This window comes from Argopecten irradians, chromosome 15 (genome assembly GCF_041381155.1).
Source record: "Argopecten irradians isolate NY chromosome 15, Ai_NY, whole genome shotgun sequence".
Lineage (NCBI taxonomy): Eukaryota > Metazoa > Mollusca > Bivalvia > Pectinida > Pectinidae > Argopecten > Argopecten irradians.
This window is the reverse complement of record NC_091148.1, coordinates 8,578,765-8,596,295: the sequence shown is the minus strand read 5'-3', so window position 1 is coordinate 8,596,295 and position 17,531 is coordinate 8,578,765. Positions and strand designations below refer to the sequence as shown.

Sequence of the window (17,531 nt, the reverse complement as noted above, 5' to 3'; positions counted from 1 at the left end):
AACAAAACAAAAATGATTACGTTTTGTATTCATAGCAATAAGTATATGCTTATACAACTATCTAATGTGTTTAAAATCCTAAGCATACTTACATGCGCAAAAAGTGCCCCTTTCAATCAAAACATGTTTAATGAATTTCCCCAGCATGATTAGCAGTGTTGATACTAAGCAAACATTTTCACATTTTAGGAGATGATTTGAGCAAACGTACACACCTTTAATATTTGTCACAAATACAACTTTCTGCATATTCTCCATAGGTTATGTGATACATGTAACATATAGGGAAATGGGCTTATGTGCAAAGTGAAATAATTATGGGTTCTTATTTAATTGAGGAACGTTTCTATAATTAAAAAAAAATGAAAATAAACAAAATCGGTCTCTTTCTGCATTTAGGTCAGTTTCTGATAAATTACAAAAAATGGGGTATTATTTTTGGTATTATGGCGGATGTCGCTGATATTTCTTATTCATCTTTTTATTTATGCATATAAATAATGATGATATCAGGTGTTTTATGACACGAATTTAAGGTCAAATGATGATCGGTGACCATTTTGATTTATAAGGAGCTAAATCGAAATGTCTTTTTTCTATACTTTCTATCCCCAAGGTAACTGTAATATGGGTGCCCCCTGTGAGCCTCCAGTTGAGTCAATTGTTTGCTATGACATGCAGTATATTGCATAATGCATTAGTGTTGCCTTTTTAGAAAATTTGATTTCGGTCAATGGTGTATCGTGAAAAGAATACATTACATGTTTGTGTATTTCAAAGTATGCTTTAAAGTTTCCCGAATATATTTTTGAATTATTGACAATTATATTCACACATGCTATTATATGATTACATAGCTCATATAATGAAATATTAATACGTTCATGTGGAAATCTTCTAATCCAAACTCGATTTACCTTCTTCTTCAAGGAATCATGTATTTCTTGCATCCAACACCATTGGAAACCACAACCCCCAACGATAGTGATGAAACAGCAGGCGTCTTGTAGATCTTCCACCTTATTATTAGTGTTAAAAGTACCATATAAAATACATTGGGACCATCGTAGCCGAGTGGTTAAGATGTTCCGACATATCCCCACAAGCCCTCCACCTCTGGGTTGCAAGTTTAAATCCTATGTGGGGCAGTTGCCATGTACTGACCGCTGGTCGGTGGTTTTTCTCCAGGTACTCCAGATTTCCTCCACTAACAAACCTTGCACGAACCCGCATCCCAGAGGTGGAGGGCTATGTAATATCTTAGTAAAAAATAACATCTTAGTATGATTACAACATATTAAATAACAAACAACTAAATCATACACAATGGTTTTCTCCAAATTTATTCAACATGATATACGACTGCACAGCTTTTGACTCGGTATTACCGTGACGATTTCTGTACAGCCGTATAGATTCGATATATTTATATTAAAATATCACATAATATGGACATACATTAAACGAATCCACACATCATTTGAATCTCCAGAAAATATTGTCTACATCTTATACAAACATGTTTAACAGAACATGACATAATGTACATGTACATATATTAGTGGTAATTTTATTCTAGCGAATCAAATTGCATTTAATCCACCGTATTTTCCGGCGTATAAGTCGCGACTTTTCCACCGGAAATTCTGGAAAAACGGTCCAACTGGTTCTCTAAAACATAATCTTGTTGTCTCAATTGATGAATTTACTAATCTATTAAGGGTCTGAGATCCAATTATCTTTTTCGATTACCGTAAAACGTAAATGATAAAGATTCGAATTTGGACGATAAATTCAGAAGATATGATACCGGTACACAAAATATATCGCTAATTAAAAACATTACACCTTCAAAATAAGCATGCTTTGGCAGAAATCAAGTGTAGATCATTTTTAAAGCATTTACAACTTTATTTTCCACTATCCCAAAAATGGATTTATGTTAATAATAAAATAATTCATCTTTCTTGTTCCGACACTGTGTTAAATTCCGAGCCTTATAATGACATCACTTTCAAAACTTGATTTTTGTAGCCATGAATGCATTTTTTAGAGCGTTTAGTTATTTTTTTAATACAAAGATGAATATATTTTCAAACCATTGTCATACAAAAAAAAGTGTAACAAATCGATGCAGTTTTATCATTTTCAAAAGTTGACTCATAGTTCCTCGAATAGGAAACAACAGTCCTTATATTACATGTATATCAATATTTCTTCATAATATTATAATATTGTAAAAATATTAAAGATACTCGCATTAGTTCTTACCAATTTTCTTCAGAAATGTTATTTGCCTGTTTCACATGGACAATACATGTAAATTTATCAGGAAACCAATGACCCAATTTCAAACAATAAAAAGACATTGACAATACCAATCGATTCGCATTTGATATCAGAATATACCTGACTTCACAGTAATAATCTAAATTTTATCGTGGTCCCACCAACATCAAGATATAGAGGTTTATTAGTTTTTCATTGTATCGTTGAACCAATAACACGCAATAAAACAATTCATAAATACATTTAAGCATGTGCATATTTTTTTAATTCCATCGTGGTATGAAAATTTTTTATTTGCAAAGAGTTAATCCGCACAGCCCGATGATATTTACATAAAAAAGTAACATCAATGTTTATAATTATTTGTAGACTACACCAATTTGCAGTGAAGAGAGTATTTTTTCAAAATCAATACACCACGTCAATGTCTGTAATGTATCGTCACGCGAACGTCAGGGTTTCGAGTCATTCTATGGATTTTTTTTTCGTATTTGTATAAAAAAGAAATTGGCCAATCAGAAATTCAGATTTAATAATATCAAAATAATAAAAATAACTATTTTGTAGTAACATTTTTATCTAAAACACTAAAACTTTACTATTTACTAATATCAATAATTTTAATGTCGTTCATAAAATTTTACTTGAAAAGTATCAAAAATATTAATCAATGTCCTTTATAACACTATAGCCCTTCCTGACAATAATAGCGCACTCTTGCAGATGAACAAAAATGAGATCTATCGTCAAATCAGTGATTTCTAACCGTAATTGTAGGATAAATGTCGGTTGGTAGATTGGGCTTAACGTCATTTAACTCATAAACCACTGAAGACACATTTACGATCGTCTTAATCAAAGACTAGACAAGTCCATTATGGAAGTCTAGGGGTATATAAGTTAATGACTCTAAGAACAATACGAACAGCAAATTCGTGAATTTAAAGCAATAATACAATAACATGGATTTCATCAGCAAATTACATAACTGCATCAAGTATAGATTTGCATTACATTCTACATTCACTCTTACAAATATAAAACTATAAATATGTAAGCTAACAATTGATAATTATATTCGACGTGTTAACGTCCTGTTGGCTAACAGTGATAAGGTTAGAATAATTGTTAAGACTTTCAAGTTTCCTAAAACCTCGTGCGCAGAGTACAATAAAGTTATGAGCTACTTTGGCATAAAAAATAAGTTTTCAACAGCTCATATATTATATCAACTAAAATCATTTTCAAACATATAGCATTTTATCATAGATGGATCTTAACCCAAATAAAAATCTTTTGTATTTCGTTAATATCCAATAACAGTATCTTACTTCGTTGATTGACTGTTTAAGTAATTTCTGAGGTGTATAGAAAAACAGATTAATTATCACACCTCATTAATGGATGAAAGTCTGAAATTATAAAAATGTACTTTAAATTTAATTTCAAAAATAATACACTTTATTGAGGAAAAAAACAAAACTTCTGAATCATAAATCTATATCACAAAACCTTTAGAAGTTTTAAATCTGCATGTATCCAAGTTAAACATTCAACAGCACTCATAGCTGATTCGTGTCCCGAAGACAAATCCGTTTATTTATCTAATAAGCTCTAAGTGTAAGAACAGGTTTTAAAGGACATGCACACTTATTGAGCCAAATATGTAGTAAGATTTTAGCGACATGAAAACACGAATACAGTATATGTGTTCATGTAGTTATGTACGTTTCGAAATAATTTTTATGTAAGTTTCGAAATGACTTTTTTAGAAAATCTTATAATTTTAACATTAAAACATTGCAGTGTTCCATAAAGAAATTAAAAAAGAAATGGTTTCTGGCAAGAGATGGGCTAAATCATCATCGTGCTTTTTTCATTTTGTCGATATGAAAACCTTAACTCTCTATGAGAGACTTAACTGCATAATTTATTATCTTAAATTATTTTAATTCCGCTTCGGAACAGAATGACGAATACCAGTTAAGAATATTAAACTAACTATAAATAACGGCAGTTTACCTCTAGTTCAAATAAAAATATACTCAAACAACCATTTTTGGAATTCTATGAAATACTTAAAACCTGTATGATACATTTACAATACATATCATTACATTGGCTCTTCCATGTGAATCTCAAACTAAATAAGTTTAGAGAAAAAATTCCGGAAACCAACTCTGGCAAACAGACAGTGTAGTTATGTATGGACTCCAGCATCAGTATGGCCTTAACTAATTCACCCTGAAGACACATTTAGACTCTTCTAAATCAAAGACTTGACCAGTCCATTATGAAATTTTATGGGTCAATGAGCTAATGGGTAACAAATGGTAATATTTACACAAAGTATATCTCAATGAGTTGAAACCACTTACATACATATGCACACTTTGAATAATATTAAAAAGTATGTCCCCATATTTACAAAATTAATATTACAAATAACCTACCAGCATACATTCGTAATTAAATCGCTATACTGATGCAATTAAATAATATATTATAACAAAGACTTCATTTGTAGCTATTTCATATCGTTGTTTTGATGCAGGAAAAACTATTAATTAACTCAGTCACCCCTGTAAACGCATTTAAATACATCCAGTTCAAACGCTGGAATAGTTCATTATGAATTTTCAGGGGTGAATGAGTTAGGTGAATAAATCTACGCGACATAGTGACATTTGGGACTAGTGTATTTAACCCTGAATCTCTCTCTCTCCCTCCAAGATCAACAAAGTTGAAGTGAATCCGCTTATATCAGTATGTTTATTTCATCAACATATATTATACGTACCAAACAAAGAGAATTCATTTCATTATCCCAAACAAACCAATTTTATTCCATGTAACCGTTAACACTCGTACACTTGACTACATACATGTATTAGTTAAAGATGCTCCACCGCTGACAAATGGTATTTTTTCACTATCAAAAACAAGAGCAGACGATTTTGTATTTTTCTTCAGTTGAAAAAGTAACTTACTTTACACCATTACCACCATTGAAAGTTTCTAATTTTACTTCAAGTTAAAAATATGAAAATTAATTAATTGCATCCCGAAAAAAAATTCCGTGGCACTATATCTTATATAGAATGAAGTAATGATTGCGCATGCACCAAAGGGAAAATATATTATTTTATGTTATTTTTTGTGTTAATTAGGCATATATATACACGATTAAACACCAATTATTGTTCAAATGATGAATATCATTTATGCTCTGTCGGCGGTGGAGTACATCTTTAATAATAATAATATAGAATAACTAACAGATAAAACATATTGAAGGTAAAGGTAAGAGATGTTTAAGTTACAAATTTAATGTACGGTAAAACATGGTTCCAACGAATTCACGTCGTTATAAGTATAGTTTGCTATACACATATTACAAACATCGTATAGGAACCTTGACAGGGGAATGAACTTGACTATCTTATAACCAGGAAGTTCCTTGTAAGCGTGTTTTTATAAATGTGTGTTATTGTATAACATTTATACTACAGTTTATCGAATACTGTATTTATCCAGCAATAACTTCCAGTTAATCCATGTTTAATCATTAAGTATTTTAGAAAAAGGCCCATGTGCGTGAATACTACATTTCTATTCATAATGGGTTTTTTTTTTTAAATTGGACCCATATCCGTCAATAAGCCCCCTTCCTATTTTAATTGAAAAGGTATTTAGTTCATTACAATGTCTCAGAAGTAAAGATTTACAAGAATCACAGAGCTCACATAAAACTTTTCAAACTCCTGATTTAAGGACTTATTTCGAAGGAAAGAGACCTAAAACTCACAAAGTTATGAACTGTATTGAGTTGAACAATTTCATATATATCTTTCAAAAAATTTGAAAATATTATTTCTTAATCCCAAAACGAATAAACATTTGTAAAAGACCTGATCCAGAATAGCATTTTTTGTGATTTTATCTTTTCATTGGCTGTGTATCTCATCCCAAAATAAATAAATATTTGTTAAAGCCTAGTGATCCAGAATAGCACTTTCTGTGATTTTATCATTCCATTGGCTATGTATGATAGAATGAAGTAATAGATAAGATGTCATAAAAATGAAATAAAAATACATGTACATCTACAATGTACTAACGTTTAATACCTTCTATAGTGAGATTTTATATAATAATAGATGTTACCTGTGGAACATAGTTTTGTGTCAAGCCCCTGTGACATGAACTATAGTCTATATATTAACTTACAAAAATAGTGAACTGAAAACATAAAGTTGGTTAATACGTCAGCAGTGATTCCATTAACTCATCCACCCCTGAAGACACACTTAGGCTCTTCTAAATCAAAGACAAGATCAGTCCATTATAGAAATTCAGGGGTGAATGAGTTAAAATTATTTTTTAAAAAAACATACCATATATACATTCCACTCTCTTTAACAAAACATTTTCCCTCAAAAATAAACAAAACATTTAATTCCTATCACTCCTTTCACGTGGCTTTTCCTAGATCAATTTTTTTCTGTATCGCTCGTGCTGAATGGTATACCATGGAGTCTATGAGGCCAGCAACTGGAAAAAGAAATAAAATCAATTTTATTAATGAACAGTAAGCTTTGAGACTTATCAATGATGGCTGTAGATTGTAATTTAGTCAGAAAATCATGGAGCTTACGATTCACATACAAAATAATCATTATTTTAAATTCCATGTCGTGCATTATCAGTGAAAATTCAACAAAAGCCATCATTATTCATGTTGGTGGAAAGTGCATGTATGCATGTATTTGTGTATGGTACGTGTTATCAAAACATAAGCTTTAGTCTGTGGAGGACTTATTTCGGCCCTCTACATCAAAGACTAGACCAGTTCATAATGAAATTTCGAAAGTTGTAATAAAACCATTTGTGCATGAAATATTTTTTATCTCAATTTTTATATTGAAGAAAAGCCTAAATTCCTTCCAGATAACGAGACAAACCTTCAGACCAGGAAATCATGTATGGTGTCATCAATCAGTTTGTCAATCCAGATATTTTTTGTTTATCTCAATCACGCAAAATTCCATAATGGACTGTTCTGGTCCTTGATTTAGGAAAGTGTAAATGTGTTTTCAGGGGTGAATGAAATAATGATGATTGATTATGTAGTGTATAAGTAACCAGACAATGGTAGACAGAGTGGATTAATTAGAACATCACTTGTCTAGGAAATCAAGAATTAAATTGCATCAATAAACATTTAATATGAGATTTTTTTTAATATGTTTATGATATACAAACCAGTGAATACTCCTCCTATAATAGCACACACTCCAGTCAGAAAGTGCATGAATGATCTGGGAAAAAACAAAAGTTAAATCTCAAGAAAGTGCATGAGTGATCTGAAATAACAAAGTTAAAATCTTAATACATGGTAATGAATCTTTTAACAGAGAGTTTAGTTAAAACAGTAATACACAGCAATAATCTTTCTCATTAATGAAGCAAGTTCATTTATTTGTTTTGGATTTATATCATATTAGCAGCTTTAGGAGGTTGACAAAAGCCAGAGTACCAAGATGGAAAAATCACATACCTATCTCCAGTATGTGTGACAATTTATCTATGCTTGAAATTATTAAATAACTCACCGATGCTTTTCTGTATATTTAACCATCATGGGAGATAAACTCATACATCACAAACACACCAGGGAGACCGGACTCCCCCGTGCTGGCTCCTACTACCTTGGAATGTTTTGTCACAGAGTACTGGTTAGTATTAAGTGTCTGGAAAAAATTAAGAAAACATGGTAAGTATATAATTATGACCATCAATATAGAAATTGCAACATTTTAGCTTGTAAACTTTCTTTGCAAAAGTGTTTATTTCTGATCTTTTTAAAATAAATAATTTAGTTTTCAATAATGTATATCAAATATCTTACATCATTCTCGGCCCCCATCGGCTGTCAAGCTATCGCTATACCAACTAACACTGACAGAGTGAAAGGAGGAGAAGTAACTCTGATGGATGAGAATGATCTGATATATGTTCTTGAAGTTAATATTTTTATTTGGAAGCAAAATTTGTTACATTAAAATATTTTTTTTATGAAATTATATGGTTTTTCTTGGGTTTTTTTTTTCCATGAGTCAAACAATCATACAAATGATATTATGGTAAATATTTTGGTCTGCCATCTTCCTGATTTTTATAATGGATATCATGATTTCATTTGGAAAAATTACAAAAAGAAAAATATATTTCCACTAGGTAAAAGTTGAATAATGTTGAAAATAAATGAGTTAAAATAATTTGATAACAATTATTTTGCTATCATTTTGAGATTGTATATTTCTTCACAATTTTATCACCTTTTTCCTTCCTAATTTGTTATACTTACAGGAAAAATATCATATTTTTCCAATTTAGAAAATAGCATTGTGTGTATACAAAAATTGCATTATTCCAGATAGAACAAATAAAGTTTAATTGGCCTGTACTAAATTGCCTCCTTTTTTTTTAATTATACTATGAAGTCGTTACCTTTCCTGATGTTTTCACATATGTTGTTGGGACGACTTTTACAAAGTACTGGAACATCATTTGATCTGCAATTAACAAATAATGAATAATAATTAAAAATATTGCAAAAGTTGGGCTAAGCCGGGATTCGAACCCGGGACCTCGCGCACCCGAAGCGCGAATCATACCCCTAGACCACTTAGCCATGCTAAAAATGCAGTCACTAAAATTGTGATATTTGTCAACCGGTGTTTATTCCAATTTGTGTTTGAATTTTTGTGGTATATCTTAAATTAAACTCAAAATGGTTAGTTATTATTACAAATACTTTCTTGAATTTATGCCCACTACATATTTCTTTGTTTCTGTTTACGTGGCAAAGTCGTTTTATCAACCGGAAGTGAAAGTATGTTTTGTAAAGATCTACTTCCGGTTAGACTTGCTGTCCTAGAATCCACAGACTCGCAGGTATAAAGTTATTTTAAGTATTTACAATTGTAGACAAGCAATAATTTGAAAGATTCAATCAAAACCAGACATAATAGTTTTATTACTTTGTGTTTTCTAGCTATAACATAAATATTGAGTTGTCAACGGTCGTCAAGTTTTACCATGCTTCTCGGCAAGGTCGCGAAAATTCAAACACCGACTTATGCAAAAGACAGTGTCACACTGTCAACAATCTGATGAAATAAGTGAATGGCACTGATTATATGAAATAATAATGGAATGGCTTAGTTTTAACAGTGAGGAGTAGCTGTTTTTATTGGACGTACATGGTACGTATATGAAAGTTTCGTTTTGTTTCACCGGCGTCTCCAATTTTGACGGATCACGTACACATGACATAGATTGTCAGATAGTCACACTTCCGACAACTTTTCTGCATCTGCCTTGTATTGTACAGATTTTGTATTTCTATGAGTGTTGTGACAGTTTCCTGCGTATTTGTTTTACAACGGGACATTTTAATTTTAGTGCAATGTTGCTGGTACAGTGGTAGTAGTATAAGCTTAAGGCTGGCCGTTCATTAAATTAGTCAGATTTCTGTCTGTCTAACCTGCTAAAAATATTGTTCTGGAGACATATTGCATGTACATGTATGTTATAAATGCATATATGCGTGACCCTCGTGAGTACTTAAACTAGCTCCGATTCTTTTTGCTTAACTTAGCTACAATATGTAGAGATATATCACTGTTAGAGCTCGATCAGTAGAAAGCCAGAGGTTCCGCGTTTGACCTTATGCAGATGCAGTATGACAGTAATTGAATTTTTATTGTCTGGTTTAGAAATGCCGGTTGGGAATGTAGGCTACGGCCAAGCTGGCCCGTCCTGTTTTGACAAGATGAAGATTGGGTTTATGATGGGATTCAGTGTTGGAATGGCTTCAGGAATGATTTTCGGAGGATTCTCAGCTTTACGGTAAGAAAGTACAAATATCTATTGATTTGGAACAAGAAATTAAACATTTTGTACATCAAAGGATCAAATAATTTGTGTCTTCTGTTGCCTCCAGTTTCACTATGAGATAGTCCAGGGGTGGATATACCATCAGTGTTTGTAACCCCTGGAGTATCGAGGATGCTCAAGTCCTTGACCACACTTTCCTGTTGTCAAAAATACTGTAACACTTGGTTTGTAATTTCAATATATTTGAACATGCAGCTGAATGTAATGAAAATTAACAATCAATCTTTCTTATAAATAATTCACAAAAATACAATAATGATGCGTTAAATGTTTTCATACATAGCAGAGATTTTTTATATATGATAGCTAAGTAGGCAATGTTTCTTTGTGAATGTAAAGTCCATATTTATCAGTCGAGTCTAGATCTATGAATTTTGACTTTGTTGTCTTAATTGTTTTACAGATACGGTTTGAGAGGAAGAGAGCTGGTACAGACTGTAGGAAAGACGATGGTACAAGGGGGTGGGACATTCGGCACATTTATGACAGTTGGCACAGCAATACGTTGCTGATCTATCGAAAATTAGGACATTTTACGAAATTTTGTGATGGAATAGATGAGTCGAGACATCTCACAATCAAATTGAACATTACAGTCGTTGGGGATCCCAGAGGGAAATTTTACAGAAAATCTTCATCCAGCAAGGAGCTTGTTTATATATATAAAAATGTGTCACAGATATAGAGCAAGACAAACAATGTAGTATATTATATTGTATTTTATATATGCATGCAATAGATATTTTGAACTAAGTTTTTTCGTGGCGATTCAATTTTACGATTTCCATTTCAAAACAAGTTCATGGAGATTGATAGTCACGGATTTGACAACTGAATGAAAATTCCTAACAATATAGATGATGTAGATATTAATTCGCAGAGATAAACTTTTGCAAATTCAAATTTACTTGATCGTGAAATTCGTGAAAGTAAATCCCACGCGAAAGAAAGGTGGTTTACAATATATATTATGTGCTGAAATAAGAGATTTGATTGTGAACCAAAAACAGCCAGTTCATATCAGTAAATATCGCTGTTCAAGGTTTTAAATAAACTATCCTCACAGTGACTTAATTGTATAAGTATATGAACAATGATTATTTGATTCTGATCATTTTGTATCAAGTGGTTAATATCATGCAGTGTAATTGTTGATAATTCTTCCAACTGTTTCATCATTTTATTGAGTAGTTTCATGAAACCTCGTATCATGAGTGAAATGGAAACTGGACACATCACTTTATCCAATTCTGATTCAGAATTTTCAGACTTTCATTGTGTACATGTCCGGTGCCATGTGTAATATAGATCGGGTGGCATGGGTTGTGTGGAGTGTGATGTCACGTAAGTTTGACATTTGAGAAATATGTATGAATAAAATATTTGAAATATTAAATTCTTAAAGTTTAACTGGCTTTGCATGTTATTTTTCAAAACTTTTGCATATCTATATACAAATGTATCTTGTATCATGTTGAGTTACATTCAAACCTGGCTAAAAGAACACTCGTGTGTTTAAATGAATAATTTTGTATAATGCAATCTTATCATCAAACACTCAGGTGTAGTATATATGCTATTACCATATTTGCCATAATTAGCACCCAGGACTTTAAAAAAAAAAAAATAACAAAGTGGGTGCATATTAGGTAACCGGGTATGTAAGTTGTGGTCTAAAAAGCTTTAAAAAGTCAACCATCTTTTTAACATTTTCCATACTTGTGGCACATTAATCTGTTGCAGTGAACATGCATATGCCTTCTTTCCTTTGAAACACATTATAACATCTGATTCACACATGTAAAAGACTAAAGTTCAGGTATTCAAGGATACAATACTGATGTTATAAGCAACACACAGTGTTAAATCTATTGGGATGATGTGCCTATATAACTTTCCAGATGAAGGGAGGGATGCTACACAGTGATAATTGTCTTCTCTTACATTTGTACAATGTAGTGTTCATTCTTTATGGATAAATGTTTAACAAGTTCAAACTTTTCATATCTTTAAATTTGAAAATACATTCATCACACACGCAATTCATTATACAGTGAAGTGTTGAATTATAAACTACATTAATCACACACTCAATTCATTGTACAGTGAAGTGTTGAATTATAAACTACATTAATCACACACTCAATTCATTATACAGTGAAGTGTTGAATTATAAACTACATTAATCACACACTCAATTCATTGTACAGTGAAGTGTTGAATTATAAACTACATTAATCACACACCTCAATTCATTATACAGTGAAGTTGTTGAATTATAAACTACATTAATCACACACTCAATTCATTGTACAGTGAAGTTGTATTATTAACAAATTGAATTTCAGTAGCTTGAGGATCAGTCACTGTTACTGTTACTATTTTTTAGTTAAAAAAAAATAAAACATGGATCAGCCCTTCACAGCTTCATTTCTTCATGGAACTTTTCACAAATGAATAGATAATCATAACATCTTGGGACAAGTTCAATTCTCAGTGTATCTGGTTGTGTCAAAGTCAATGCTATATAAACATTGTTTAAAGTGAATAGTCGGGCAAAGAAAACCAGTCTAAGTGCCCTTCATTGGCCTTCCAAAAAGTTCTCACATATTAATACGACGGTCAAAGTTCTGCTTAGTTAATCCCAGTTCTTACCAATAAAAGTAAAGGAAAAGTTGAAAAGCTTTATGAAAAGCGAGCTTGCGTGTAAATTGTGTGAAATAAGAAATTCCATACTTTAAATAAATTTCTAATCATAACGCTGACAAGATTTTCTGATGGAAAGATATTTATTTGTCCATTTCCTAAGAAATATTATACTGGACACCATCACTACTCATTTTTACCCGACTTCAGCCATCCCTTGCCCGACTGTTCACTTAATGTACTCAATGTGGCGTTGAATTCTTCCAAGATGTTCATCAAACTTTCCAAATTGAATAGATAATCAAAAACATCGTTAAGAAAAGGCAAGAACCAATATCTATGTCATCTATTCAATGTTCCGTAAACAGGAAAAACTATTCGGAGATGGAAAAAAAAACCCACCACTTCAACACAGATTTTTTTTTTTAGTCTAGTCAATGTTTACGTTTACAGGGAACTATTTTCGAGAGGGAAAAAACCACGTCAACTGAAAATATTCCAGCCGTAAGTGAAAATATACTTCAGTAAATTTGGGGAAATTCCAAGGCAGCCAAGAAGTGTATTCCTTATTTTGCATATTACAGAGTTATATGCCCGTGCGAGTAGGTATTGATTGTGACGTCATGTGTTTGTGAACATAATATCATTGAATACTTTTAAGGAAAAGGATGTGGGTTTCGCTCACTAAATGATGATGTCACTACCATACTTATACCGACATGGGAAGTAACTCTGTAATTTACTAAAAAAAAAAAAACAGAATAATAAGTGTATACCTGGTAAATCTTGATTAAGACCAACAAGAAAAAATGGACATCTGATGTGATAAATTCTGAACTGGCGGACTGATCATGACTGTTCACAGATTATGCCGGACAACAATGCTGAGGGCAAAGGAGCAGTATGTATTAGTGAAGTGATCATAGAGGCTCTACGTGGGTTTGGTTGGGGCTCAGCAGTCTCTGGCATCATTGCAGGACAGATTTTTTACAGGTAAGACATTCAAGAAAAGTGCAAGGTTTCCTTTATTACATATCTATAGAAGGCCAAAAAGGTCTGTTTTAGGGTTACCCGACCGACCCTTATTTTGTATTCCCCACCCTAAGATTTTTTTCACTTTTCTACAAAAAAAAAATTAAATGTCTGGATTTTGATCTCAGACTCCAGTTTTATCGGCCATTACTTTTACACATCTCCGTCAGATATAAAGAGTCAAGAGTGAAAAGACACTAATGTTTTTTCCATTTTATTGATAATAAAAATTGGAGCCATAAATCAGTTAAGTCAACAGCTCCCGTTTTATTGTATCTGAACTTGACATAAAATTTAATGAAAAAAGAAAATATATATATACATGTAGTTTCCTACCTAACCAACCCTATTATATTTTGCCAATGTTACCCTAAATATACATATTTTTTTTATTGGCCTAATGTTTTATGTTAAAGGATGTGCAAGAGTTTTTAGAATTACTTGTAAAGGCTGGAGTGTCTGATGAAAACCAAGTTGACCTGCGGTCAGTACCATTGCAGACTTCCCCCTTTTTTTTTTGTTTTGAACCTAGCAGCCCTGAGGTGGAATATGCTTTGCAAGTAAATGGTTTCTGAACATTTTACACACCCCCTCATTTCATTGGACAAAGAAATTAAGTTTTATATATCACATAACTTATTGCTTAAGGAGAAAGAATCCGGTGGCATCTATAATTTTTGAAAACCTTCATCCCGTAAAAATAAACTAATGTACCAGAGAGTTATTTTCCCTTTAATGTTATAAGAATGGTCCATACAATGCATATATAGAATTTATTTTTTTTTGCAAGCATGCTAATAATAATCTGGAAATTTTCATTAGAATGGGTAATATCATGTTTAAATAATTGTAAGTTCCACAAATTTTTAATAATGAAATTAAATGTATTCTTTTGACCAACTTAGTATTGACAATTTAGCCAATGTGGCTGATAAATCTAAAAATGAAGGGAAGTAACAATGAAATAATCAAAATGGTACAAAATGGGGTCTTTTTGAATACAGTCAAATTCTGTCTATACAAGACTGCCCCGACGAGGAACAAAGAAAGAATATAGGCCTTTTTACGCCAAGATAGTCTTTATACACAGGTTCCAAATTTGTGTTGTAATACAGGAGTGTTCACACATGGTCAATCCGATGAGGGTAAAGTATGATTTATTATCACTATTAGTCCAACTATTCGGTGTGATTAAGATGTCACGAACATCAGAATCAAATAATGGGAACAGAACATAATCATCAGAACGGTGGGATTTAAATGAACGGAGAATTTGGTACTTAAATCCAACATCTTTTTGGGATCCACAAACAAATTCCGCCGCATTGACCTTTTGGGACCTTCCAGAATAATGTGTCTTATTTAATACAGTTGTTTTTTATACAAAGTTGTTGCGCTAAGGTACGTTTTACTGCATAATCAACAACTGTCTAATGAACCAGTTTTTATGGAAAATGATGTTTTTGGCAGGAAAGGTTACCCGTTGAGAACTGATTGTTGTACAGAACTGTATTGGTTCGAAATAACCCTGAAGACCGCAGCATCAGCAGTGAATAGTTAAACAGGGAGGTTTCTGCAGCAATATCTGGCCAATCACAAAACAAGAATCCTTGGGACCAATCACACTAAACAAGAAACTTTTGGACCATAGATCACAAAAACCCAGAAATCTTGTGTATTGACTGTTCCGAAAATTTGATAGACCTACAAAATTACAAAATAAAAACACATTAATGAAAGATACGAATAGTACTCAACTATTTCTTGTATGACACAGGAGGTAGGAATACAACATTTAACTGATTACTCCATTTACCTCCTGAAGCCACATTTAGGCTCATCTGAAACACAGAATAGACTTAGTCCATTAAGAAATGCGAGGGTGAATAAGCTTGACTGGTACGAAATCATTGTACAGTGTCCGAATATAGCTACCATGTGCATCCAATGATTTTAGTTATTCCACACCCCTGAAATTTTATAATGGACTAGGTCAAGTCCTTTGCGTTAAAGAAGATGCTAATAAGCATCATTAGAGGGGTTGAATAGGATTATAAGATGAACCAAGAATGAAGCCTTACATATAAATAATGTACATTGTTTTTTTCAAGTACAATAGAGAATATATCTCTTTGGGCCTTTTTTTGCTTTAACAACTTGATTTTGACCCTTCATCACAGAATGACTGAGGCCAAATATTCAAGTTTTCTCGACCCTCTTTTCTTATTGACAAGAAGTCATTTAAAAAATATTAGCCAATTTTAAATTGACCCCAAATATCTTAAAGTATGTGTCAAAATAAAATAAAATTTTAGAACAAAAACTTTGCCAATTTTGAACTCCTGTAAAACCTTTAATGAAGATTTCTAAGGATCATATCATATTGAACAAACTTGGTAACCCTTTTCATCCTAGCATGCTACATGCTCAAATACCAGTAACCCATGTGCCTTTTGGCTATATGAGAAGAAATTGTAGCAATGAAAAGTTTACGCATTGAACGTCGAACAAAGGTCAATAGCTAATAATCGTTAAGGGGTGGGGCTCCAGGGGTGAAAACCATTACAATGTATATCGCTAGCCCCTTTGGGTCCCGAACCACCCTAATAAGCACTTTATTATTGTAAAAAAAGTGTTCAATAGTACCAGTAGACAGAAACAAAATATTACGTGGTTACTCACTTTCTGTTATAGAGAGCTCTTTTGGTGAGATACATTATATAACTTGACCTTGTTCAAGCTATTTGAACTGTGTTGTCCTAAAGGGTTGATGATTCCAGGGTATTCTTTACCAAAACGACAGGTGATAGTGATGGAATGTGTAATGATTAAACTGAAAAAAAACGAAAAGATAAATAATTTACAAACTGGGAACGAAATATAATAATGTGTACAAACTTGAACGAAAAATTAACAAACTGGATAAAGAAATAATTTTACAAAGTGGAATGAACAAGGCAGCATGGCAGCAAAGCATGGCATTGTCCCCAGTGTGTCCTGCAGTTGGTACATGAAAACCCAAATACATAGATATCAAGCTCCATGAAGTTTAGAGTTTATAACTTTTAAATCTATGAAATCTTTGACTAAGTGACCAATGGGTGACTGAAACAAATACTGACAATGGAAGATCTGCAATAGCAAAAAGGCAACCACTAAGGACACTAGTCCTGATAATATACTAGAAAGTTTCAAAGGAGCTGCATTGAGCAGCTTTGGGAGTTTTTAAGGCCGGAAACAGCAAAAATAAAAACACAGTAATTTTGTATTTTTGACGTAAGTTTCAATGGTGACAGAAAAAATACAAGAAAATATTTAATCTACAAACTGTAAAAGTGGAAAATAATTAATTGATTAAAAACTAAGATTCCATCGAAATAAAAGTTATTGGTTTTGATAATTTCATCTTAAAACATAATATTCACAAAGTTAAATACTGATTTGTAAAAGCATGATATCCACCGCTCATTTACTTTTTCATTGTGGTTCAGAGGTTTATTATTTACTACAAAAATTACTTTAAACCTTTAGTTTTTACTTCAAGTTCAAAAATAATGAAAGAAACAATTAATTGTCATCCCGAAAAAAAATTCCGTTGC

At 32.1% G+C, this 17,531-nt stretch overlaps 1 protein-coding gene, 1 long non-coding RNA gene and 1 other non-coding gene across 3 annotated transcripts; 1 reads left to right on the top strand and 2 right to left on the bottom strand.

The window, feature by feature from the left end:
* Window positions 1-5,754: 5,754 nt before the first annotated feature.
* Window positions 5,755-8,974, bottom strand: LOC138308876 (uncharacterized). The gene is made up of 4 exons (XR_011206159.1): window positions 8,803-8,974; window positions 7,905-8,042; window positions 7,555-7,610; window positions 5,755-6,843 (listed from the first exon to the last, which is right to left on the bottom strand). It is a non-coding gene; the product is annotated as an uncharacterized lncRNA (long non-coding RNA).
* Window positions 8,915-8,986, bottom strand: Trnap-cgg (transfer RNA proline (anticodon CGG)). The gene has a single exon. It is a non-coding gene; the product is annotated as a tRNA-Pro (tRNA).
* A 200-nt stretch (window positions 8,987-9,186) lies between these two features.
* LOC138309264 (reactive oxygen species modulator 1-like) lies at window positions 9,187-11,664 on the top strand. Its single transcript, XM_069250426.1, has 3 exons — window positions 9,187-9,249; window positions 10,074-10,206; window positions 10,658-11,664. Exons 2-3 carry the CDS (start codon window positions 10,076-10,078, stop codon window positions 10,764-10,766), a joined length of 240 nt encoding a protein of 79 aa, XP_069106527.1. The 5' UTR covers window positions 9,187-9,249; window positions 10,074-10,075; the 3' UTR covers window positions 10,767-11,664.
* The last annotated feature ends 5,867 nt before the right edge of the window (window positions 11,665-17,531 follow it).

What these genes read in the sequence shown, in the direction of transcription:
- LOC138309264 (XM_069250426.1), top strand. Translation starts at nt 10,076, where the DNA reads ATGCCGGTTGGGAATGTAGGCTACGGCCAAGCTGGCCCGTCCTGTTTT. An exon ending in GGAGGATTCTCAGCTTTACG is followed by an intron (nt 10,207 to 10,657) that starts GTAAGAAAGTAC and finishes ATTGTTTTACAG; the next exon opens with ATACGGTTTGAGAGGAAGAG.